This window comes from Dromiciops gliroides, chromosome 1 (genome assembly GCF_019393635.1).
Source record: "Dromiciops gliroides isolate mDroGli1 chromosome 1, mDroGli1.pri, whole genome shotgun sequence".
Lineage (NCBI taxonomy): Eukaryota > Metazoa > Chordata > Mammalia > Microbiotheria > Microbiotheriidae > Dromiciops > Dromiciops gliroides.
Window position 1 is genome coordinate 51,248,104 of NC_057861.1, and position 24,537 is coordinate 51,272,640.

At 55.8% G+C, this 24,537-nt stretch overlaps 2 protein-coding genes across 2 annotated transcripts in view; one reads left to right on the top strand and one right to left on the bottom strand.

Moving 5' to 3' along the window:
- CRLF1 (cytokine receptor like factor 1) lies at nucleotides 1-23,082 on the bottom strand. Its single transcript, XM_043977779.1, has 9 exons — nucleotides 22,987-23,082; nucleotides 11,548-11,832; nucleotides 10,120-10,249; nucleotides 9,565-9,734; nucleotides 7,919-8,076; nucleotides 3,626-3,794; nucleotides 1,204-1,388; nucleotides 674-716; nucleotides 1-401 (listed from the first exon to the last, which is right to left on the bottom strand). Exons 1-9 carry the CDS (start codon nucleotides 23,066-23,068, stop codon nucleotides 385-387), a joined length of 1,239 nt encoding a protein of 412 aa, XP_043833714.1. The 5' UTR covers nucleotides 23,069-23,082; the 3' UTR covers nucleotides 1-384.
- Nucleotides 22,154-24,537, top strand: part of TMEM59L (transmembrane protein 59 like) — a 7,039-nt gene continuing 4,655 nt past the window's right edge. Inside the window, exons 1-2 of the mRNA XM_043977780.1 lie at nucleotides 22,154-22,252; nucleotides 24,253-24,537. Of these exons, the coding sequence (XP_043833715.1) occupies nucleotides 22,169-22,252; nucleotides 24,253-24,537 (369 nt within the window). The 5' untranslated portion in view covers nucleotides 22,154-22,168. The remainder of the gene's footprint in view (nucleotides 22,253-24,252) is intronic.

The following is a 24,537-nucleotide window of genomic DNA, read 5'->3' on the forward strand; positions in this document are numbered from 1 at the left end:
GAATTGGGCAGAATCAGGAGGGGCTGTGGGTACTGCAAGAGGCAGGGGCTTGGTCTCTCTACCCTCTCCTCCCCCCAAGCCCTGCCTTGTTCTTTTCCCACACTGGCCCTGTCCTTAAGAGGACAGCTCCTTGTCAGATAGTCAAGATGCCTGGTGACTCCACAGAAGCCTGGGCTGCCCATTTTGGGAGCAGGGGCTATGGCTTAGGTGGGCATCTTGTGTCCTGGATGAATCCACAGTTCCAGTGCTTGGGGAAACTTGGGGGCATCCTCAGGTTAGAATAGAGGAGCCCCAGATGTCCTCCCTCCATGTTTCTAGATTCTTTGGAGGTGGCATTGGGGTAGGCAGATGCCCTCCTGGCCCAGGACCTAGGATCGCTACAGTTTATCTCCGGGCAGGACCTATGGGCAAAGAGGGAAAGAAGCTCTGTGTGAGCACTGGAGGAAGAGTGCCCGCCCTGGTGTGGGCACAGGGGGAAGAGTGCCCGCCCTGGTGTGTGGGCACTGGCTTCAGGGTCCATGATGAGGCTTTTGTTAACACCAGGACTTAGATGCAATAGGCAAAGTTGGGCTGCATGGAGGAAGCTTATGTTTACTGGGCAGTCACGTTTGGGGGAAATGTGTGGATCCCACACTCCTTCCTGCCCCTCGCACCCACGGGGAGTGCTGCTCACCTCTCGCCGTGCCCCGTCTGCCCGAGGACAGGAGCCCCTCGTCCTGTGCTTAGAAAGAACATGAGTGATGTTTGAGGGTGTCTGTTCCCAGACCTCCTCCCTCCCATGCCAGGGGCCCCAGAAATGACTGTCCTATGGCAGGGGGGGTCCGTGCTGGCTCTCGGCACAGAAGCTGGTGGTCTGGGGCCCTCCCCACAGCTGGCTCCGGCTGGCCTCTGAGATGCCGATTCTCTTCTGGGCTGAACTGGGAGCTCAAGACACCTGAATGCTTGTCCTAGCCATACCAGGGACTTGCTGTGTGACCTTGGGCTGGTGACCTCCAGGCCCTGAGCCTCCATCTCCAAAATGTGCTCAGTGGGCTAGATGAGCCACTGAGTCCTTTCCAGCTCTACTGTCCTGTGTTTTAAGCCCTGAGATTGTTTCTGGGGGCTCCGTCTCTAGGGGAGAGGCGGATGGCAGGGCTGCCCAGTAATCAGGGTCCCCAGACACACAGACACAGGAGTAAGGGGGCAGGCCCTGGCCACACCTACCTGGTTGCGGGTCTTGTGGGATTTCTGCATCCAGGCTCGCCACTGGTCATAGAGGCGGAAGCTGAGGTTGGGGCAGTAGGAATGTTTCTTCAGCCAGCCCAGGAACTGCTTCAGCTCGCGCCTCACTGGCATGGAGCTGGGCTCCCCGCCCCGGGGCTCACAGGCCCCACTGGAGCCCTGCCGCTCTAGGGAATGGTGGGGAGGGAGAAGGACAGAGCTGGCAGGCTCCGGGTAGGAGGGGCCTAGGCCACCTTCTATCCTGGCCTGTGTAGTGTCCTGGGGTCTGGACTATGAACCCAGCCAGGGCTCTACTGGCTTCTGGCTGTTCTAGGTCCAGGAAGTTCTAGGCTGTGGGCTATCCTGGCGTGTGGTGGGGTCTGTGCTATGGGGCCACCCAGGGCCCCAGGGGAGAGGGGCTGTAGGCTGTCCCTGTCTCCATGCTTGGGCTTAAGCCCAGGAGGAAGCAGGGAGAGTGAGAGACAGAGCAAGATGAGACGGGGAAAGAGAGAGAAAAAGGCTGAGTTTTGGGGGTGGAGAAGGGAGGGGGAGAAGGTGAGAGATGACCCAGTGCTTTGGCCGTCTCCAGCCGAGAAGCCGGCATGCCTGGGTGCCCTCTCCTGTGCAGGTCCACGTGTGTTTGTGCCTGCCGTCCCCGTGCACACGTGACCACACATCCGGGCCTAGAGATGTTGATCACCTTGCTTCCGTATCCATGGACATGCATGTCCACATTTGTCTGTGCTCCTGTGTGTACATCAACTCCCCGGGGGTATGTGTGTGTGGGGGGGGGCAGCGAGCAAATGAATGAACATGATGGGATGACTTTCCCCCTCACTCCCTTGTTCATCGGGGCTTGAGAAAAGCTGAGGGGATTTCTTTCTTAAGGTTTCCACAAAGAAAGAACAGAAGTCCCTGTTGGGCTGAGCCCAGGTGTGTGTGTGTGGGGGGGGAGTGTATGGGGGGGGCTGAGGGAAAGGGAGAGGAAGGGAGGGAGAGAGAAAAGGAGAGAGAGGGAGGGAGGGGGGAGAGGGAGAGAAAAGAAGGGGGGAACAGGCCCCAAAGGTGGGGTATTAGAGTCAGGGAAGGAGGGGAAAAGCCTGAGGGTGTCAGGCACAAAAGGAGACTCAGGAATAGAACTGTGATATTTGAAAAGAAGAAATGGAGAGAGACACTGGGACAGAGAGATATACAGGGAGCGGAATGGAAAAACCAGGAGGCATAGGAAAAGAGGGAGGAGAGCAAGGGCTAAGGGAGGTAGAAAGGAGGCCCACTGGGAGGAACCCCCCAGACACCATGTTGGTCGGGCCTGGGGCTTCATGCCTGGCTTCAAGGGTCTCTCCAGGGATTGAGAGAAGTGAGGACCTATCTGGGCCCTTCTTGAGCCCATGGTCTGAAAATGACTCTCCAAACTCAGCTGGATCCCCTCAGAGCAGCTCCTCCCTCCCAGCCCCCAATGCTGTCCATTCTGCAGAGAGGGCCTGGTGTTTGGTTGGCAGGCAGTCCCTTCCCCTTGACTGGACTAGGATGAGCTGGGCTGGGCTACATGGGTTACTATGGTGGGAGCTAGGGCCAGGGACCGCTCGGACGGATAAGGACATCAGCCTCACGTCATAAATAACAGGGGGGACCTGCTGACAAGTGCTGGCATTGCCTGCAGCAGGGAGGCCGAGGGAGGCCGAGGCCTTCCCTCCCCGGCGGGAAATCAGCCTCCAGCTGGCTCCTTTGCAAGAAACGCAGGTGCTGGGCACGCGGCGGGCCAAGGCTGTAGCCCCAGCCCCCAGCCCCCCCCCCCAGCACTCCCCACCCAGCCAGGGCCTTCTTTTAGGAACAGAGAAGAATTGGAGTTGCAGCCATGTGCATCCACCTCACAGCCTACCCCCCAACTCCCTCCTGTCCCTCCTCCCAGGTGTTGAGGAAGGATCAAGCTGAGGTGCTTCTCTGACAGACTGTGTTCTGTGGGTCCCCCTCCCCACTCTGATATTCTGGGTTCTAAGGGTCCCCCCAGCTCTGACATTCTGGGTTCTAAGGGTCTCCCCAACACTGACATCCTCTGTTCTAACTCCCGCCCCCAGCTCTGACATTCTCTGTTCTAAGGGCCTTGATATTTTGTGTTCTAAGGGCCTCCCCAGCTCTAACATTCTGGGTTCTAAGGGCCCTCCCTAGAAGCTCTGACATTCAGTGTTCTAAAGGCCCTCCCTGGCTCTGTTTGAAAGGCCTCTGACATTTTCTATTCCAAGTTCCCCATCTCTTTCTATCTCTAAAGTTCTGTGTTCTAGGTTCTAAGGCTCCTTCTAGCCCTCACGCTTTATGTGCTAGGGTCCTTTTTCTAGCTCTGCCCCTCTGTTTTAAAACCTTTGAGCCCTGGTGTTCTGCTAGCTCTGCTCCCTGGGCATGAGATGTTTCTGGAGGGGGGTTCCCTCACCACTTCTGGGTGTGGAGGCCGCAGTTGGGTGGCTCCACTCGCTCCATATTCCTGCCTTCTTTGACCCGTAGATGCCGAAGGGGTTACAGCGCACCTGCACGAAGTAGACGGTGCCTGGCTTCAGGCCGGCCAGGCGACACGAGGTCTGATTACTCACATCATCCACCACCTGCTCCGGGGTGGGAGAGAGAAGAAAATGGTCAGGGAAACAGCAAACTCCCTGCCTGGGTGAAAATAGGTTGGGGGGGGGGAAGTCATCAAATGGATGGTGGTCCAAAGTCAGATGGGGCTTTGTCAGGGTCACAAGTCAAGGTGGCGGCCTTCTGGAGTAGAAGGAGTCCCAGACTTACTGGGCACTGTCTCTGGCTACCCATATATCCTTGGAAAAGGCTGCTCCTCTCTCTGGGCCTCAGTTTCTCCATTTGGAAGATGAGGTGGTTCAGGCATCTCCCCTGCCTCAGCCCCTACTGCCCTCTCTTATTCCTCTGCCATCCCCTTCCATACCTCATTTCTTCCTACCCCTTTCACTACGCCTTCTGGAATTCCTGTTTCTTAATTAATAACGTCCCCTCTGGTTCAGGCTTTCCCCTTTCCTGCCCCTTCCATTTTCTGGCATGTGGAGAAAACTGGCTTCTGAGCACGTTGCCTCCTCAGGCACCTTTCCTAGCACCTGCTACTCTCCCCTGTCCCCTCCCCCTCTATACACGAATACACTGATCCTGGAGAAAGAATTAGAATCTTTTTTTTTTCTTTCTTTTTTTTTTTTTTTTTTTTGCTTCCCCATTGTCACTTTCAGTCTCTTTGCATAATCCCTCAGCAAAATTTCCCTTCTTCGAGGTTCGCTCTAATTAAGATTTCTCACCCAATTGAGATTCCAGTGGCAGTTCTCTACCAGTCCCCAGGCCATTCTTCCCCTTTTCTCCGGGACTTCAGCACTTGGTTTAGTTTCCCCCTCTCCCCCAACTCCTTACTGTTAAACTAAGGGCCTTGGGGGTCATGTAGATGTCCAACCTCTCAGTGCCCATCACTTCTACCTCTGCCCAACTTTAGCTTATACCCAGAAATGCTTATACACTGTGGATCTTAACATCCCTCACAAATGTCCTACCTTCAGGATCCAAAATGCCTTTATGGGATCCCAAACTCCTACGTTGAGAATAACTAGAATTGAAAATGTTTTAAGGTTGGCAAAGCACTTTGCACATGTTATCTCGTTGGATACTTACAACCCTATGAGGTATGTGCTATTTCTAGCTCCAACTTACAGTTGAGGAAAGTGAGGTTGAGAGAGGCGCTGTTTATAATATCATCATAATAACTATTATTTATCTGTTGCTTACTATGCTCCAGGCACTGTACCGTGAGCTCCTCACAACAACCCTAGGAAGTAGGTGTTATTATAGTCTCCATTTTACATATGGGGAAACTGAGGCAAACAGAGGGTCATGCAGCTAGCAGGTGGCTAAGGCAGGATTGGAACTCAGGTTTTCCTGAGTCCATAGATTCCCTGCTCCCTTCACTACATTACCTCACTGTTTTATTTCATCTTTCTCTCTCTCGCGCTCTCTCTCTCTCTCTCTCTCTCTCTCTCTCTCTCCCCCATCTTTATCCTCACCAGTACCTCCAATCTCTCCATCCTTTACTCCCCTCCCAGGCCATCACCTCTGCCTTCACTTCATGTTCTCTTCTTCTTATCCCAACAGATCAATGCTGTTCTATACTCTCCTCTTAAACACCTTTCCCCCTTGTCCTCAGTGCTCATGCCTTGCCAGATTCCCTTAGATCACAGTCACTCTATGCCTTCTCTACTCCTACTCACATGCTGCTGAATGGAAATGGATGAACCTCAGCAACTGAGCTAAGAGGGTTGGGTTATCTCATCTCAACTGAGCCCTCATGGAAGCAAGCCTGTGCTTTTACTCCTACTGAAATGATTCTCCATCCCACTAAGTGTGAAGGATGTCCCAAGCCTTCTCTTCTCCCAAGCCTCCCACACCATCCACTTCCTCTACCTTCTCAGCCTACTGTTATAGGTTACTGAGAAAATAGACAATGCCCCCTGTCACCATCCTCTTGTCCTTGTCTGCATCACAAAATGCCTTGATTTAATCCCCTCTCCTTACTCCAGTCTTGGAGTAAGAGATGACCTAGAGATGACCCTTCTAACTGTAATGTGGATCCCACTGTAGAGCCCCTCCTCCAACACTCTGTCCTGGGTCTTGTCTACTCTATTGCCAGCTCCTGTGGATTCAATTATCACTTCTATGTAGGTAACTTCTAGGTAACTATATCTAGTCTTTGCTGACTTCCAGTCTTACGTTTCCAATCATCATCCATTGGCCATTTTGAATTGAACGTCCTTTCGACATCTCAAACACCACATGTCCCAAACAGATCTCATTATCTCCCTCCTTCAACTCACCCCTCCTTAGAACCTCCCCATTGGGGCAGCTAGGTGGCGCAGTGGATAAAGCACTGGCCTTGGATTCAGGAGGACCTGAGTTCAAATCCAGCCTCAGACACTTAACTAGCTGTGTGACCCTGGGCAAGTCACTTAACCCTCATTGCCCTGCAAAAACAAAACAAAAACAAAAACAAACAAACAAACAAAAAGAACCTCCCCATTGCTGTTCATCTTTCCATTTGCTCAGGTTCACATCATGCTACATTCCTGACTCTCCTTCATCCCATATGGTCAGTCAATTGCCAAGTCTCTTCATTTCAACCTCCAAAACATCCTTGCATCTGTTCCCTTCTCACTACTCCCACAGCTACTACCCTAGTTCAGACCTTGAACCACCTTTTACACAGGGCTCTTGCTATGGCCTTATAATTGGTCTCCCTGCTTCATGTCTCCCCACACTCCAACCTATCTTCCATACAGCTATCAAAGTGATCTTCCTCCAGTACAGGTTCAACCATGCCATCCCCCTATTCAATAAACTCTAGTGCTTATCTACCCATCTCTTCATCCATTGTTCATTCCCCTGGACCTGTCCATGGTCCATTAGCTCTTAGCTCACCCCTCTGTTTATCACTTGCTTCCCTACCTGGTCACCCTGATTTCCACTAGGGTCAGTTATGAGCTTCTCTGTTTGGCTTTGGAAGCCCTTCATAGCCTAGCCCCAACCTTACCTTTCTAACCTTGCCTATGAACCTTCTTACCCTACAAGGTTCGGCCATCCTGACCTCACATAGGACACTCCATTTTTCATCTCCATGCACTGGTACTGGCTGTCCCTCATTCCTGGACTCCCATCTCACCTCTGCCTCTTAGAATCCTGTGTTCCCGTCAAAACTGAGCTCAGTGCCCCCTTCTACCGGAAGCTTTTCCTGATCCCTCAGTTGCTATTGCTTCCTCCTACTTTCTTGTGTCTACTTGTATGGACTTACCATATATTTATTTTGTCTCTCCCTCCCTTTCCCTGACCATAAAATGTAAACTTTTTGAGGGCAAAATGGCTCCATTTAGGTCTTTTATCCCTTGCACCCCGCCAAGTACCAGACATCAAGTAAGTACTTAATAAATGTTTCTTTTTTGATCTATTGAACTAGACCCTTTATAATTCTAATATTCCTTGTCACGAGGTCCCTTCAGCTTCCCTATTCATAAATAAGGAGGCATTTTTTTAAGTGCTTACTACATGACAGGCACTGTTCTAGGTGCTGGAGAATCAGAGACAAAGATGAAATGGTTCCTACCCTCATTTTACTTTCTAAGTTTTCTTCAAGTGTTGCAATTTTCTATGTTCTAAATCTCTCAGGGACTCAGTTTCCTCATCTGTAAAACGAGCAAGTTGGATTAGATAGTCTCTAAGGTCCCAAACAGCTGTAATCCTATTCTTTCATGAGATTTCTTTCAGTTCTGATATTTTGTTTTCTTATGAAAGAAGAGAGAGAGAAACAGAGACAGAGACAGAGAGAGACACACAGAGAAAGAGAGGAAAGCGGAGACAGAGACAGAGAGACACACAGAGAGGGAGACAGAGACAAAAACAGAAGCAGAGACAAAGACAGGAAAAACAGACAGATGAAAGGCAGAGAGACAGAGGAGAAAGACAGAGGAGAGATAGAGGTGACAAAGATGAGAAGAAAGGGGCTTAAGAAGAGAGAGGGAAGGGGAAGGGGGGAAAGGGAGAAGGAGGGAGAGAAAAGAGGGAAAGGGAGAGGGAAAGTGAGAGAGGGTGAGGGAGAGAGAAGCAGGGAAATTAGAGTTCATGTAGGAAGTTGGGAAAAAGGTAATTAGACCTCAGAGGGATGGGGTTGAAGGTGAGAGGGGAAATGTCATCTTACCTTCCACTCCACGCTGTCCTCTACCCGGTAGCGGATCTGATACTTAGCTTGGAAAAGGAAGTCTTTGAGTGCTGGCGGGGAGTTCCAGTGGACACTCAGTTGATCCTCTAACCCCCCCACTCGGCTCACATGGACATCTGGTGGGGGGTCTGTTGTTACTGGTGAGGAATTGGTTGAATTAATCCCTTTCAGGCTGGGTCTCTTCCCCCTAGCCACGCCCTATCCAGTTGAACACTAATATCACTGGGACCAAAACATGGGGAGAAGGATTTAGTCTGGGACCCTTGGTATTGCTTGGGAAGTATCAGAATGGGCATCGGCAAAGATGGCAATGGGGGAGTTCCTGCCCCACAGTGGACTGTGGTGACTCCCAGGAGTTTGGGTAGAACTGGGACCTTGAATCCTGAAAGCTTCTTAGCCCCACAATGGGGACCGGGATAAAGTTTTCAAAGCGTGTTCTTCACCGTAGTTCTTGTAAGGACACTGCCTCTATTTCCAGATTAGGAAACTGTCTCATAGTGACTGGGTGATTCATCCAGGGTCACACAACAAGTAAGTGGCAAGGTGGTGGTGTGATGTCAGGGCTCTATGCACCCGGGTGAGTGATCCCTCCGTCCCCTTTTTCCCTTTCACATCTTTCAGGAGCTCTGGGCTGAGGCCAGCATTGCCCCCTCGTGTATGTTGGGGGAGCCCCAGCACTGAAAGGGTTAAGGACTGGGGGCTGCCTGGGGGAAAGGGAGGCTGAGAAACATCCTAATTAGATTAGGACCAATTCTGCTCACAGATCATCTATTTCCTGCCTTCCGGTTCTCCCCCCTGCCCTCAGACCAGGTCCGGCTGCTTCCCAGGGAGGGGGCCAGGGCTGGGCCTCCCCAGCCCCTCCCTGACCTGAAGGCTCCTGTTCCCATTCCCCTCCCCACTCCCAAAGGGCCCCCACACCTGGCCCTTGGACTGAGGGGGAGGGGCCCAGAGACCAAGCCCAATCCCAGCCCCAGCCATAGCCCCATCCCATCAGGGAGGGAGGGGAAGGGGGAGGGCAGGGACCTGGGGCTTCAGAGGAAGGAGTTGGGCCCCACCCCGAGGGCAAACCAGAGCCAGGTGTTTTCCGTGGGGTGTCCAGGGCCCCAGGACAGGGATCGAGACTAGGATGCCCCGCCCCACCCCCCACCCCCAACCCCCCTCCAGCCAAGCAAGAACTTAGCCTCCCAGGGAGGGAGGAAAGAAAGGCAGAGAGCGGTGGAGATGGAGAAAGGCTGAGGGACTAGGGGAGCATACAGACAGATGGATGGGGACCAGTGAGAGGAGTGGAGCAGGGCAGACGGGTTCTGGGACTCAGAGACGGATTGAGGTGGGGGACCAAGCCGATAGACAAACACAGGGCTGAGCTGGGAGCTGACAGATGGGTTGGACAGAGTATGGAGAGAGGACCGGACGGGCCCAAGGAGCAGATAAATGGGCTAATGGGCCTGTGGAACATTGGTCAGAAGGACTGACTGACTCTAGTTAGAGCCTGGCCGAGGCAACAGGTTCCACTTCATCTTGGTTCTGGACTGCCACCCTCAGAGGGCTAGAATTCTGTTGGGTGAGTCCTATAGGAGTGAAGAGATGGGGGCTGGGAGGGGGCTGGGGCCTAGTGAAAGCCTCACCCACATCGAGGATGTCCAGTGTGACCACCTCCGACCTGGCCGAGCCCAGGCGGTTGGTGGCCTCCACCCAGATCTCATAGGGCGTGAATAGTGCCAGGTCCTTGGGAATGTGGCAGGAATAGGGCCCCACGGTGTGGTATTCTTGGCATGTGTTATCCTGCCCGTACCACCTGGTTTAGGGAGACAAATGACACCCCCCTACACACACACCCTGACGCCCAGGCTGTCCTATCACCTTTGGTATCCCCTCACCTTCCTCTATTCCCTTTGCCAGGAAATCCCTTCCCTGGGCCCCTTCCTACGTTCCCCTCCTCCAGGGACTTGCCTCCCATCTCTGTTAGACTTATTCATTCCTCCTGGACGGCCCCTTTCTATGTGCTCCTCTTTAGGCTAGCCCAGCTATCTTCCACCCTTCCCCGTGGGATCCCACAGTTTCAGTGCAGTGGCCCCCATGGCCACAGCTCCATCCATCCATCTCACTCCCCAGCCTGGTCCCTCTGTTCCTGCCCCTTCCGGCTGGAGGAATGCTGGTCCTACTTCTGCATACATACTTACCGAAGCTTGTATTTAAGGGTGTAGTTGGTATGAAGAAAAGTCTCCCCCTGGGTGCCTGGGAACCAGCGGCAGGTCAGATCCTTCATGTTCTTAGACCAACAGCTGATGTTAACAGGCTTCTCGGGGGGCACTGGGGGGTGGGGTGGGGAGATGAAGGTAAGCAAGGTGCTGAGGAACACTTCCAGGGCTCGGGCCCCCAATCTCATCTCAGCCTGGCTACCATTCTAGGAAAAGAGGACTAGAGAAGGGGCCGGGGGCTTGGGCAAAACCGGAACCAGGCTCTCCAAGGAGCTGGGCCTGAGACTGGGGGAGCCGATGCCTCCTGATTTATTCCTCCTTTATTTCAAGGAAACGTGTTTGCAGCCGTGGACCCTGCCTGGGATCCGGTTACGGGAGTGTCGGGGTCTGTGCTGGGGTCTTGGAGCGCTTGCTCCCTGGGAGGAGAGAGGAAGAGGCCAGTGTCCGTTCCTGCACAAATTCCCATTTCCCTGAAGGACTCTGGGACATGTCAAATATAAACCAGCCCAAGTTCTTGATGACTGAGGATAGGGTGGGGGCATGGGGGGATGGCAGGAATGGTGGGGCTGCCCTAGGAGCACCACCAAGGAGCCTATTCCAGGGCTCTGGGCTGGGGGAGCAGAAGCCCGGTGTGAGGCTCTGGGCCTAAACAGAGGCAGAGGAGGAGGACTGAGGGTGGGGCTCCTGGCTGGAGCCTCACCCTATTTTCTGTCTGTGTATCTCCTGTTCCTCCTCGAGGTCTCATAGAGGCTCTTCACCAGGGGCCAACATTCTCCCTCTTCCCCGACCTGGTACCTACTCCCTAAGAGTTCAGAGGGTGTGTAGAAGCCCTTTCTTGCTCAGAGCAAGGCATTGGGGGGGGGGTGGATTTCCTTGGGACAGAGATGTTTGTGCTTACGGAAAAGGGGAGGAAGAGCAGTCTGTTGTTTAAGCAGCTCAGATTCCTTCTTGTGAGAGGAAATATGTCATCCTTGTTGCCTGACCCTTAGGTTAACGATGACCCCAGAGCAGGCCTCAGCTACCCCTTGCCCCATCACAGACACTCAGATGCCTCCAAAGCTGAGGCATTTGGAGTGAGTTGGCTCCGAGATTCCTCTCAAGTCACCTCTGGGACAGGGCATCTGAGGTCCCTTGAATGCCATAGGGTCAGAAGGGATGGAAGATAGGGACTGATGGGGGTGCTGAGGGGCATCCCTGCTGGTTGGGAGGGGGAGACTGGCAGGGGGGCTGAGGGGCATCTCTGCTGGTTGGGGGGGAGACTGGCAGGGGGGCTGAGGGGCATCTCTGCTGGTTGGGGGGGAGACTGGCAGGGGGTTGAGGGGCATCTCTTTTGGTTGGGGGGGAGACTGGCAGGGGGCTAAGGGGCATCTCTGCTGGTTGGGGGGGAGGCAGAGGTGGAGGAACACATACAGCCAACATAGAGGCAGGAGCCAGCGAGGATGCTCCCATCCTGTGCGTGGCACACTAGGTTGTCCCCCGACTGCTGCTTGGAGCCATTGAGGTTGGCCAGTGCTAGGCCCAGGGTGGTGGCGTTGAGGACCTGGGAGAGCTCGGGGGCCAGCCGCCGGCCGTTGAGGGTCCAGTAGAGCCCTTCAGCTGTGAGCACATCACTGCCGCTCACACTCACTGAACAGGTAGCATGGAGGGAGGAGCCGATGAGCAGCGTCGGGTCCTGGGGGGCGATCACAGCCAGGTCTGGGGTCAGAGAAACAACAGCCCATCAGCCCCAGGGGCTTGGGCGCCTGCTGTCAGGAGTGCAGGGGTTCAGGAGGTGACAGAGGGCTCAGCCCAAGGCCTCCTTGGGCCTCTTCAATCCAAAGATGGCTTGGGCTTTAAGGAAAAGGATCAAGGGAAGATGCTTGGTGTGGCACAAAGAACTTTGGGATGGAGGTCAGTACACTTGTGTAGGAGTTCCAGCTCAGCCAACTTCCTGTGTAATCTTGAGTGAGTCATGCCTCCTCTGTGGGCCTCAGTTTCCTTACTTGTAAAATTGGACTAGATGATCTTTAAGGCCCTCTCCAGATCAAGATTCCTTGATGCTGTAGGTTCATGTCCTGGAGGCTGAGCCATTAAATTCCTAGGTGACTTTCAATAAGTCATTTCTTTCTTGGGCTTAGTTTTTCCATCTACAAAATGTGGACATTGGACTAGTTGAGCTCTAACAGTTCCAACATTCTATGACTCCAGGTCATTTCATTATTCACTTGGGATACCTGTAACACACCAGCACAGAGGGGACCCCCATTGTCCACTAGTGGACCCTAAGAGCTCAGCCTTGGTCAAGAATGTTCCAGGTGGTTGGATGGTTTTTCCTTGTCTACATGCCCTCTGAGTGAGCAAGTCCTCTCACATGGCTGACAACCCCCCATCCCTATCCCTACAAAAGGGGAACAAAACTAGTTTTCAGACACAAGGCAGGTTCAATGAATTGAAACTGTTTCTAAAACCCAAGCCAAATGCCATCCTCTCCTTAGTAAGCCTTCCCTTATTGTCCCGCCCTGACCTCCCCCTTCTCAGTTCTGGAATAAGGCTCAATTTATTTTGTACCTTTCTGATGACCTGATTATGTAATATTGTGTATTACAGTCACCTGTGTGGTTCTCACCCAGACCATTAGATTGAGAGCTTCATGAGGACAACCAGGGACCCTGTCTTAGCTATTTATGTTATCTGCTTTTCCTTTGTCTCCCCTAGGCATCAGTCATTGGGCTCTACACCCAGGGAACACTTACTAAATATCTACTGTTTGTTCTCACTGTGGGGCAGAATCCTGTCTTCTTCATTATCCTCCCTCAGCTTGGGAAGGGAGTGGACTGGGGACAAGACAGCTGATGCGGCTGCCTCCTCCTTCCAATCCTCTGGCCGAAAACATCTGAGATGGCTGGGATTTCTATGGGCAGATTTGGCAGTGGGCTTTGTCTGCTTGGAGCGTGAGATATAAATTGAATTTGGGGCTTTGTCCAGGGAGTGCCTGGAGTCTGAGCCATCCCTGTGAGCGGTGCGACGGATGGATGTGCTGGCGGCTGGAGCAGAGGGGCAGCAGAAGGGAGGAGGGCCAGACTCTCACTTCAGTGAGGGCAGGACCCCAAGGGGCTTCACTTCCTGGGCCCTGGGCAGCCTCCCTCCCTTTGCCCAGGAGGCCCTGGTAGGTTTCCCGATTACAGGCTTTGCAGCCCTATGACCACGGGCAGCTTGCAAGGAGGCTTCTGAGAGAGCAACAGAAAAACATGTTGGGAAGCCGTGTGCAGCCAAGCCCGCCCCAGTAATCTGGTTTGGAGGTCACAGTGAGAGAAGCGTTACCAAGAGAGCCGGCCTCCTCGCTAATTCGGAATTCCTTCAGCATGAAACTCTGATGCGGAAGCCCCCGCGCCCTCCCGCCTGCCGGCGCCTCTGCCCAGCCCACCCACCGCTTCCTGCCTCCCGGGCAGGGGCGGGGGCACCCCAGGGGGGATGGCCTGGGGACCCCTCTTGCCCTGGCCCACTCAGGGTCAAGGGCACCCAGGGAGCATCCTTGTGCAGAAGGGAGGCCTTCTGGAGGCAGACTAGAGGGGGCTCTCTGGGGGGTCCAGACCCTCTTGGTGGGAGGTGTGTGTGTATGGGGGGGTGTCTCGGGCCCTATTTGTGCCAAAGCCCTCCCTAACTCTAGTCCTGCCCACTCCCCAGCACCACTTTGGCTCCTCTTCTCCTCTGTCTTATCCCAAGCCCAGCATGGCGCCTCTGCCAGATGCCACAGCTGCCGTCGGGGGTCTTGGCCTCCCCTTGTGGATCTGTGGGCACCAGCGGGCAGTGCCAGCCAGCAGCCTGCTGAGGAAGGGGGGGTGTCTCTTGTTTTCCTTCAGCTGGTGGGAGGAAGGAGGGCTTCAGGCCCAGTGCTTCCTGGGCCCTCCCTAGACTCACACCCCCTTCCGGCACTGGCTTGGGGGTCCCTCAGAAGGGGAGCGGCCAGGCTGGCCTGTGGCCTACTGCTGGAAGCGGGGGGAGAAAAGACTGGGGAGAGAGCAGCCCCTAGAAAGAACAAACGGAAGATCGAGCATAAACAATGCATAAAAACTATATTTCCCGACGTGGAAAGGAGGCGGCTGAGACATTCCACGAGGCTGGGTGGCCGAGAGCCCGGGGGTGGGGTGGGGAACCACAAATTTATAGAGCCCACGGCACTGTCTGCCCGACCTGGCTGAACCCAAGGCAGCCAGAAGTCGGACCAATGACTCCTTCGGCCTCCCTCTGCCCCGTTCTGGCCCAGGGGCTGAGGCAGCCCCCCCTCTCTTGGCAGGGAGCTCCCCTCCTCTTGGGCTTGAGCTCCTCTCTCTCCATCTCCCCCCTCCTCCACCCGGCCCAGCCTTCCACCCAGAGTGATGGGAGCTGAGCTGAGCAAGCGAGGGAGCAGGGGAGCTGTGCAGACCGCTGGCTCCCGGGGCCAGCGACTTTAACAATGTTTTTCCGATCCACAGCCTGGCCCGTTATTAAAAAGGAAGAACATGTGTTTTAAAAGGGAAAAGTGTGAAGTTTTCAGATTGGAGCGGAAGGGGCCAGGGAGGCGGGTGGAGGGGGGCTGGCGAGGCCCAGGACAGACAGGGCAAGCCTAGAATTTGGGTCCATACCTGCTGGACACTTTACGACTGGACTATAAAACCAGATTGCTGATCAGGTGCTAAGTCACATCATAAAGTCGAAACACATTGTAGAGGTGTGAGGATCTTTTATTTAACTTTTTTTTTTCTTAAAGAAAAAAACACACAACAACCCCCTCTGCACAGACACACGCTCCCCTCCTCCTCCCCCTGGTCCTCCACAGAGGAAGGGGAACAAAGGTAGGCTGAACTGTCCCTTGGATTATGGGGATTCTCTGGAGGCCCCAACCCTAGCCAAAGCTCCCCCACCCCCACCCTCCTGCCTGCACCATTTACTTCTTCTCTGACACTTACCGAAGCCAGGCCATTCCAACCTCCTCCTCCCAGCTTCCCTCTGAGACCTTGCCCAGGGTAAACCCGTGGCACAGAGGAAGGTGCTGAGAACAGGTCAAGTCAAAGAAGGGGCGTGAGTAGAGGGGTGAGGGAGGTTTTGAAGGGTATGAATGTCTGATGCCCCTCAGGGTGCTGCTGGGGAGATGCATTTGTGGTGATGGAGAGTATGTGTAAGAGTGTGTAATGGTTTTTTGTTTTGTTTTGTTTTGTGTTTTTTTTTTTGGGGGGGGTTCAGTGCCTAGATTTCTATGACTTTGTGTGTGTCTGGGTTTGTGTGTTTATCTGAACGTTTGAATCTGAATGGGATTTGGGTGGGGGGGGAGTGTGTGTATAAGATTATGCTGGCCCAAGAGTATGTATGAGCCAAATACAGTTTGTGTTTGCATGTGATTAGGTGACTGTGTGTGACTGAGGGTATGTGAGTCTGTGTGTGACAGTGTGTTTGTGTGAGTGTAGCTGAGTGTTTGTATATATGTCCATTTGTGAATCTGGAGCGAGATGCCTTTGCTGAGGTGTGACTGAGCAGGGTCTAAGTGTGGTATGTTCCCATTCCGCCCCAGACTCGGTCTCACAGGTTCAGGAAGGGGCATTTTTCCAAAGCCCCGATCTTAGTGAAGGAAAGCAGTAGGGTGGGTAATGCTGCTTCAGGACTATGCCAGTCTGGGCAGTAAAACTACCGGGGTTGGGAGCGGGGCACAGAGGAGGAATGGGGGAAGCAGCCTTATTCTTCAGAGACTCATCCCCAGGGACCCTGGGCCTGGAGCCAGCCAGAGCAGGAGTTGGAGCCCAGAGGGGGGGGGGCAGCACTGTCCCATCTCTCTACTTCCCCTAGCTCATCCCATCAGCCCGGGAGGGGGCAGACCAGGCTGAGCATCACCCTAACCGCCCCCCCCACCCCTTCCCAGGCTCTCGGTCCATGGCGCGGTTCATTTTTGGGTCCCCTTCCCCCACTTTTCCACTCCCTGCTTCTAGATAGGGAGACACGGCTCTCGCGTATGGGTGACGGAGAGCTGGGGAGACTAAGGTGCGGGTGTACTCGAAGCCCAGGACAGAGGGAGAGGCAACGAGGCGGGGCGATGGAGGGTCTGGCCCGGCTCCCGGGGACCAAGGCCGGAACGCGACCCTAGGCTACAAAGAGGGGTGATGCGATGAGTTCCCCTACCCCTTACTCCCGCAGCGAGCAGCAGAGGGAGCCCCAGAAGGCTCAAAGGCTGCCCCCGAGCTGAAAAGAGGGGGGAATTCACGGGGCGGGGGGGGACTGCCCATGGAAGAGGCCCGCTTCTCAGAGACTGAGGTGACTCGCCCGCTCAGCCAAGCCAGGCCAGGTGAAGTCCCAGGGGCCACAGACGCTGCCCTGCGCCCATTCAGGACCCCTAGCCCCGCCCGGCCCGTGCTCCCCCAGTCTAGCGCGCCTCGCAGGTGGTGCGGACCCGCTGAGGCAGAAGGAATGCCAGGGGACAGGGTCTTATCTCGTGCGCCCAGGCCTAGGGCTGTGCCCTGCCGGTACCCAGCTAAGCGCAACCTCCCACCCTAGCCAGAAGACGACCCCCTGAGCCCGCCCGAGGCGCGCTGCGCTACGGGCCTGCCCATCCCGCCTCGCTCCGGGCTGGCGCCTCCTTCTCCTCCCCCACCTCGCCCCGGGGCCCAGCGGGGCTCCCCGGGGCCCCTTCCTTTGTTCACGGGCCAGCCAGGTGCCGCAGGCCGGGAGGGGGGCTGAGGGGAGAAGGCTGGTCTCCAGCCTGGCCCGGAGCATCCCCCAGCGCCTCCTGGAGCTGGGGAGTATGAGTGTGAGTGCCTGGGGTAGGGGACGGTTTGGGGTAGGTACTCACAGCTTCCAGATCCGGCTCGCAGCGCTCCGAAGGCAAGCAGCGCCAAGGCTAGCATGGTCCGCGCCGTGGGGAGGGCAGCGCCCTGCCTCAAGCCTCCGCCCGGAGCCCGCAGCATCCGGCGGCCCCGGAGCTCGGGGGAAAAGCAGGTCCACGGGGAGCCGGGAACAGGGAGTGGGGGAGCAGGAGACGGCGAGTGGCCAGGGGAGAAGGAGACGGGCGCGCGGAGCCGCAACAAGTTTCGGAGAGTCCGGGGCAAGTCTGAGCAACCGAAATTGACAAGCTGCTAATGCGCCTCTGGCCCCGCCCTGCCCCGCCCCCGGGGGGGCCTGAAATTAACAAGCCCTCCACTGCTGGGACTCCAGACTCCTCTCACTGTCCCCCTCTCTCCACTGCCCCCTCCCGCTTTCCTCCTCCTTTCTCTCCTCCTCCCCTTCCTCAGCTTCCCCCCAACCCCCCAGCCCAGCCTCCCCCTGCGCCCTCCCTCCCCCCAGCGCCTTGCTCAGATGGGGGGGGGTGTTCACTGGAAAAGGGGGGGGGGAGAAAAAGATACAAAACTCAGAAAAAAAAAGGGAGGGAGGGAGAAAAGTGCAAACCCACTTAGTGACATTAGCTGAGCGGCTCCTTCTCCTGTTACCTCGGCCCAAGCGGCCCGACGTGACGCAGGCCCCGGACGAAGGACGGCTCTGCAAGAGGCTCTAAGATCGGGCTGCCCCTGGGGAGGGGTCCCGAAACACACACCCCACCATGCACCCACCCCACCCCCCGGACCTGCCCAAGGAGCGAGGCTGGAGGGGGGGTTTCCTGCAGGAAGGATGTCCTCTGGGCCGGGCTTCTCCCCTCTCTCAGCCCGCTCCCTCTCCGTGCTTGGGCTCTGGCTCTCCTCCCCACTCGGAAAAATCCACTCAACAAGATTCTTGAGAGCCGGGCCGGGGAAGGGCCAGGGCCGGGGGTGGCGCGCAGGTGAGTAATAGTCAGGAGGTGCACCCACACCCTAACTGCAGGTAGCATCGACAGCCCAGAGCAACGCTTTTTTTCCCACTTAAAAATTTTAAAAGTTTTCGTTTCTACTTTTCCCCCGCCCCCACCTCCGCCCAATTTTACTTTCCTCCTGAGGTCTCATCCTTTGAGCCCGGGACCCCCATTCCCTTCCACTCGGTCACGCACACACCACACCCCAGCTTGTCCTCAGGCCCTTGGGACGCCGGCTCCGAGGCAAAATCTTCTGCCATAAACAAACATAAGGGGGGGAGGGGGATTTCCCGGCCGCTCCTCGCCTTTCGTTGGGTCCTTGCAGTCCATTTAATAACACCCCCTCCAGCTCTGTCTATAGCTCCAGGGAGCCGTGACCCCGAGGAGCGAAGGGGGCACATCTCCATCTGGGTTCTCCCCCTCAAGTTGCCCAGTTACTCCCATTCCGGGGTGTGTGTGTGTGTTGGGGCGGGGGGGGGGAGGTTTGGCGCAAAGGCCGCCTGCCCACGCCTTCCCCTGGAATACACGCCTGTTGCATCCAGCCCGTTCCCCGGAAAGGTTCTCGACCCAGGCAGGCTTGCTTCCCTCCGCTTGACGTGGCTGCTCCCGGCCCCGGCCCCCCGGGCTGGGTCCTAGCTGGGCCCCGCCTGGAGCGCACCCCCAGCCAGCCGGGTGTGGAGGATGGGAAGGAGGGAGGAAGCGAGGAAGCGCAGGCACACTGGGGAGTGCGCTCTTGGGGCAGCACCTGCCCCCTGCCACGGCCCTGAATCATAGGTCTTAGAACCGACTGGCCGCCCAGGGTGGGGATGGAGGGGGGGAACAAGAAGAGAGGTTTTACTTTGAACCCCTCCCTCTCCTCGGCTCGGAGGGAGCTAAATGCAGCCAGGGAACCGGAGACTTGAGTGAGGTCAGTTACCCGCCAAGCGGGTGCACCGTACTGCTGTACGAGACACGTTTCCCCATTTGCCCAGCTCAGACCCTGCAGATTCCCCCTTTTCCTCCCAGCCTCGTGGATCGGAATTGGAGAGCTATGGGCGCGCTAGCCCCGGCCGGTCAGCGGTGCTGACATGAAGACTCGTGGGCACCTTGCCCTGCATCCGTGTCTTGTGAAAGAGCCGGAAGATGGAGGCGGCCAGGGGTCCCAGAGGAGGCGAGAGCTGGGGGGGGGTATCGAAGGAGACCAAATGGTCCTAGGGTTAGGAGCGCTTCGGGTTTAGGAACCGCGGCCAGAGCTTGGGGGAGAATACTCTGCCTATGGATTCATAAAGCTGGTAGCGACCTTGAGATATCCTAATCCAACTCCTTCATTTGACAGAGAGGGAAACTGAGGTCCGGGGAAAGAAAGCGTCTTTCCAGAAGTCACACAGTGAGTCAAAGGCAGAACTCAAATCGAGGTTTCCGTGAATGCCACTGCCAAGCACCATCCAGCTGTGACCACCAGCAAACTGAGGCGGACACAGCACCCTCTACTGGAATTAGGGAAACTCCCGGGGCCCGGATCATCCCTAGGAAAGGGAGAAGGGCAGGAAAAGAAAATCAGTTTACCCCCTCCCCCCCCCCCATTGAAATCAAATGAAATTGGAGCAAAGAGGAAAAAAATCATTCAATTCAACAAACATTTATTAAGTGACCCACTTTGTGGGGGGTCTGAAGATGCAAAGACGAAAGCTAAAGAGATCCCTGGCATTGAATTCAGAGCTTACATTCTGAGGAGAAACACAAGAAAGGTGAAGGGGGAGGGCACCAACAACTGGGGGGTGGGGGTGGCTAAGGCTTCACCCTATAAGGTGGTCACTGAAGTGATCCTCGAAGCCCCCAGAAGGGACTTCATAGATGCTTGAATTAATTGTCTGTACAATGAAGAGGTTGAATTGAATGACCTCCAAGGTCTTCCCCAGTTCTGATATTCTGCATTCTAAGGTTCCTCTCAACTGTGACATTCTGTGTTCCAAGGGCCCTCCCAGTTCTGACCTTGAGGGCTCTAAGGGCCCTCCCTGCTCTGATATTTTGTGTTCTAAGGCCCCTTCTAGCTCTGGCAATCTATGATCTAGAGTCCTGTTCAGGTTAGTGTTCTATGGCTATAGCATTCTGTTATTCTAAGGCCTCTTCCAACTTTGACATTTTGTGTTCAGAGGACTCTTCCAGGTCTGACATTCCATGTTCTAAGAAAACCAAGTTCTAAGAACCTGGGTTCAATCTTCTAGCTTTTTAAGGTCGTCCCCACTCTGTTGAAAAGTAAATGTTGTCTTAAGGAACATTCCATTGAACCACATTTATTATTCACCTACAATGTCTAAGTTTATTAACCACCCCTAACGGTGTAGATGTAAAGAGGCTGGAGTGACTGTTCCTAAGTCTCAGGCTTTACAGGATAATAGAACTGGCAGATACCTTAGGGGACTGATGACCTCATTTTTATATAGATGGTTATTTGAGGACAAGAATGGTTAGTTTCATTTCTTTCTTTGTATCTCCAGCTCCCATTACAATGCTTGGCAAATAGTAAGTGCTTAATAAATGTTCATCGATTGATGAGGAAACTGAGGCTCAAGGTAGAGTCCAAATTCGGAAGTGTTCTCTCTGCAAACCCAGTTTTTCTTCCACTATGTCAGCTATCTCCAGGCAGCTGCTAGTTTTCCCAAGTCGGTCAGGGCAACTAGAGCCTTTCCTGCCTCATCTTATACAGTCTTGCTGAGCCACACTCCTGCCCCTCAGGCACTAGGCAAAATTTAAGCACTTTGGGATTCCCCCTGTCTCTCAAGTTACTTATTCTAGGGTCTGCCTGCTAAACAACAGCAAGGTTTTGAAAGTGCTTACCGTGGCTAAGTAGATAGAGCACTGGGCTTGGAGCCCTTGAGTTCAAATCCAGCCTCAGACGCTTCCTAGCTGTGGAACCCTGAGCAAGTTACTTCACCCTGTATACCTCAGTTTCCTCATCTGTCGAATGGAGAAGGAAATAGTAAACGGTTGAGCTAAGAAAACCTCAGAAGGGGTCAGGAAGAGTAGGTTCTGAGCAGATAGGACATCCTTTCACCCCATGATTTTGACTCATCTGGGTATGACATTCGATCTTTACTTTTGGCCAAGACCCTCCCCCAGTTCGGAGTGTCTGGCTACTTTGCCATAACCAGCCTTGCCACGCCCTTCCCCCCCCCCCCCAACCTTTCGCAAATGTAACTTTGCGGTGCTCTAGTGTTTCCTCCTCTTGCCCGGGATTTCAAACTCCTCTGCCTGGTCTCCAGTGGCCCAGAAAAATAGTCCCGGACTGGGGGGAGTGTGTGTGAGTGGGTTGAGTTTTCGACCTCCCGAGCCTGTTGTTTAATCCCTCCCTTCTGACTGAACCCAGAGAGTGGGAGAAATTCCTCAAATATTGACCCAAGTCCTCGAAGCCTGGTCCCCAGTTAGGAGGAATTCGCTGCCCCCGCCTCCTACCCAGAGCCACTGCCGTTTCTCTCCAACCCTTCCCCCAAAAGGGGTCCGAAGAGCCAGGATGCGGCGGGATTTCTGGAAAGAGCCAGAACGCTTAGATCCCTCTTTCTCGGGTTCCTAGGTCTCTTTCCCAGTAGCGCAAACTCAAGGGTTCCACTGAGACAGTAGGAGAAAGAGCTTAGGCCTGGGTCTAGTCAGGCTTGTGACTTTAGGCAAGTACTCCGCCCTTCCCCCCCCCCCCCCCGCCTTTTTCTGTCTGTCTCTCCCCCACTCCCACCCCCAATCTTTTTATAAAATGAGGTGGTTAGGCCAAAAGGTCTCTTGCCCTAAGAAAGTCTTATGTTTCTGTGCCAGGGGAGGCCCGTAGCTACCGGGCTGCCTAGGGGAGGACCCATAGGGAACCAGCCTCAGCGTCTGTCTTTGGGAAAGTCCCGCCAAGGGCCCTGAAGCCTTTCATTCGCCTTCGGGACCCGGCGAATACCCGGAGCCCGTGAGCTCTCCCTGGTAGAGCCTCTTCCTATTATGGGATTAGGGCCGAGATTAGGTTCTCGAACGATTTAGGTTCCTCAGCGGTTCTTGCTGATTGAAAAAGCCAGCCAGGGGGCCCGGAGGTGGAGGCGGGTGCAAGCAGGAGGCCGGGGGTAGGGGTGGGGGTTGGGGACTACGTGCGTTTGGGGAGGCGCAAAGCTGCTGGAGGCCCAGCGCAGGGGGTAGAGGTTGAGTCCCTTCCCCCCCCTCCCGCCCCATCTGGGGTCCTGGAGAGAAGAGGAGCTCGAGGTGGGCAGGTGTGGTCGAAGGGACTACTTCGGGCAGCCTGTGCTTCGGCTCGCCCTCCCCCGCATGCTCTGGGCTCTAGGGTGGCTGCAGCTCCTCTCTGACCTCTCCACCCCCTTTCGCGTCTTAAGCCGTCTGCCGGAGGGCAGGGTGAGTGGCGCCGGGGTGGTGCTAGGGCCCGGGCCTCCAACCCCTGCCCCCAGGGTGTCAACTCTCTGGCCTGGAGGAGAGGGGGTGAGGGAGGACTGGACGCGGGCGCTGGACAAAGAGTGGCTTGTCCAGATCCCGGATCCTGCCCTCCCAGAGGGTGACATCAACTTTAGGCTGGGGCTGTGGGGGGAAGGGGCGGGAAGGAGACACCCGGGCTTTTCCCGGATGGCTTGACTGTGTCGTCCCGATGTGGCCCCAGGGAGACGCCTGGACACGTGCAACCTTGTCCACAGATCTTCCTTTGGAAGCACGACCCCAAGGTTGCAGCCCTGGAAACCAGAGCCCTATGGCCAGGGACCCAAAAGCAGCCTTGGTTTTGGAGTTCCAAAGCCGTCGGGGAACGGTCTTTGCCCAGAAGCTGATAGGGTCTTCCACTCCCGAAGGGCCTAGTGGCCCTCAATCTTGTTTCAGCTCAGAAGCGGGCGAGGCGCCCCTGGGGGTAGGAAGTGGGGGGGGGTGAGGGGCGGCGCAGAAGAAACTTTCCCTCTTAAGCCCCTGAGGAATGTCGGCGGATTTCCTGAAATCCGACCCCGGGGCCGCGCTGCGCTCCCCTGCCCCCCTCACCTGGACTAGCTCTCGGGGTGGGGGGGGAGCGGTGAACTGGGAAAGGGAGGCGGTTGCTGGCCAAAGGGGAGGCAGTTGCTGTGGCTGCCTGGGGGGAAGGGAGAGCTCACCTGAGCCCAGGATCACGGAATTTAGGGTCCCTTCCTTTCGCTGCTCCCCACCCACTTTTCGATCCATATTAAGCCAGTCCATGAACCAGGGAAACTGAGGCAGGAAACAAGGAAAGGTTCTTCAATGCCTTCTCCAGGCGCTCAACTGCAATCACAGGAACTGGGAGGGGGTGCTTGGAAGGAAGCAAGGTTTGGGGTCTGTCCTCCGGTTCTTAGTTGCACCACGGTCCCCGAACTGATGATAAGAGCAGGGGGAGGCCGCGAGCCCGGGGGAGGCCGAGGGCCATGCAGCTCCTGATTCCCGCTTCCCGCCGCTTTGGGGCGAGACAGGAGACCAAAGCCAGATGTGCGGGCTTGCAGGTTACATTCCAGCTGCGCCCGACACAGCCGCGGCTGATTAAGCCATCTGGGGACTGGGCGGGGGGAGATGAAAGGCGGGAGCTGGGCTGGGGGAGGGGGTAGTACACCCGGGCTCCCGCCCGGAGCCTGCCCCTTTCCTTTCCCCCGACTCTTCTCTTTCCCCTCCTGCTGGAGGCACCTTTGGCAGTCTCTGACCTGGGTCATCTCCCTCCCAGTCTAGAGTCAAAAGTCTTGGCCCGGAGATCAAGGGGCGGCACCTGCGCACGTGGCGGGCCGGAGAGCCTCTTTGGCGCCTGGGGCCAGTCCTGAAAGGGTGTGGGAGGCCCAGCTCTGCCCGGAACAGGGACCACTTTGTCTAGTTCTGGGGCTCTACAAGGTCCAGGGGCTTCCCTTTCCCTAGTGAGGGAGGGCCAGGGCTCCCGCCACCCTGGAAGCAAAGAGAACTCCTTTAGGGGAAGGGTTCTTCAGTGCTAGGGATAGGGAAGATCGTGCGCTTCCTAGCGTCTAGGGCCAGTTCGGGACAGATTGCAAGGCAGAAATACTGTCGGGGATGGTGATGGGAGTAGAGGAAGAATTCCTTCGGGGCCAGTGGCCCTGCCCCTCGCTCCTATCTCTCCTTGCTCTCAATTCATCCGACTTAAGGAACAGCCGAGAGACCCCCTCGGACCCTGGTTCCCTCCCTTTTCTCCTGGAGTCTCGCAGCACTTCTGGAGGCAGCGATGGAAAAGCCCGGCTTCACGTGGAGGAGCCTGGCAGGGACCAGTGGATCCAAGGGAGTATAAATGACATGCTCCGATCCAGGAGGGTCTCCTAGCTCCTTCCTAGTCTTTTCGTTTTCTCCAAATTCTTTGCCTCCTGGTTACTGGTCTCCATCTCTCCCCATTCCCCCCCCCCACTGTCTCCCAGGCTCCCTTGCTCAGGGACGATGACGTCACACCCCAGCCCCCCGCGCGCCCCTCACTGAGCGGCTGGTTGTGTCTCTGGCCAGACCCCACGCGCCCCCGGACCCCGATCCCCGCGCTCGCTATGGCCGGCGCCGAGGTCCTGATGCTTCTCCTGCTGCTACACCCCGGGCTGCTGACGCTTGCCACAGGCGCCGGTGGGGACCCGTTCGCCCAGCAGCTGGGCCCCACCAGCTCGTGCCAGCTGCAGTGCCAGCTCTGGAATCCTCACGCGGGGGCGGCGGTGCAG

Bases quoted from the DNA above. Each gene is read 5' to 3' on its own strand.
- CRLF1 (XM_043977779.1), bottom strand. From the start codon at position 23,068: ATGGACTGGCTTAATATGGATCGAAAAGTGGGTGGGGAGCAGCGAAAG. The intron at 8,077-9,564 runs GTGAGGCTTTCA...ATTCCTCACCAG, and splicing joins ACTGGACATCCTCGATGTGG to TAACAACAGACCCCCCACCA. The intron at 3,795-7,918 runs GTAAGATGACAT...ACCCCGGAGCAG, and splicing joins AGGACAGCGTGGAGTGGAAG to GTGGTGGATGATGTGAGTAA.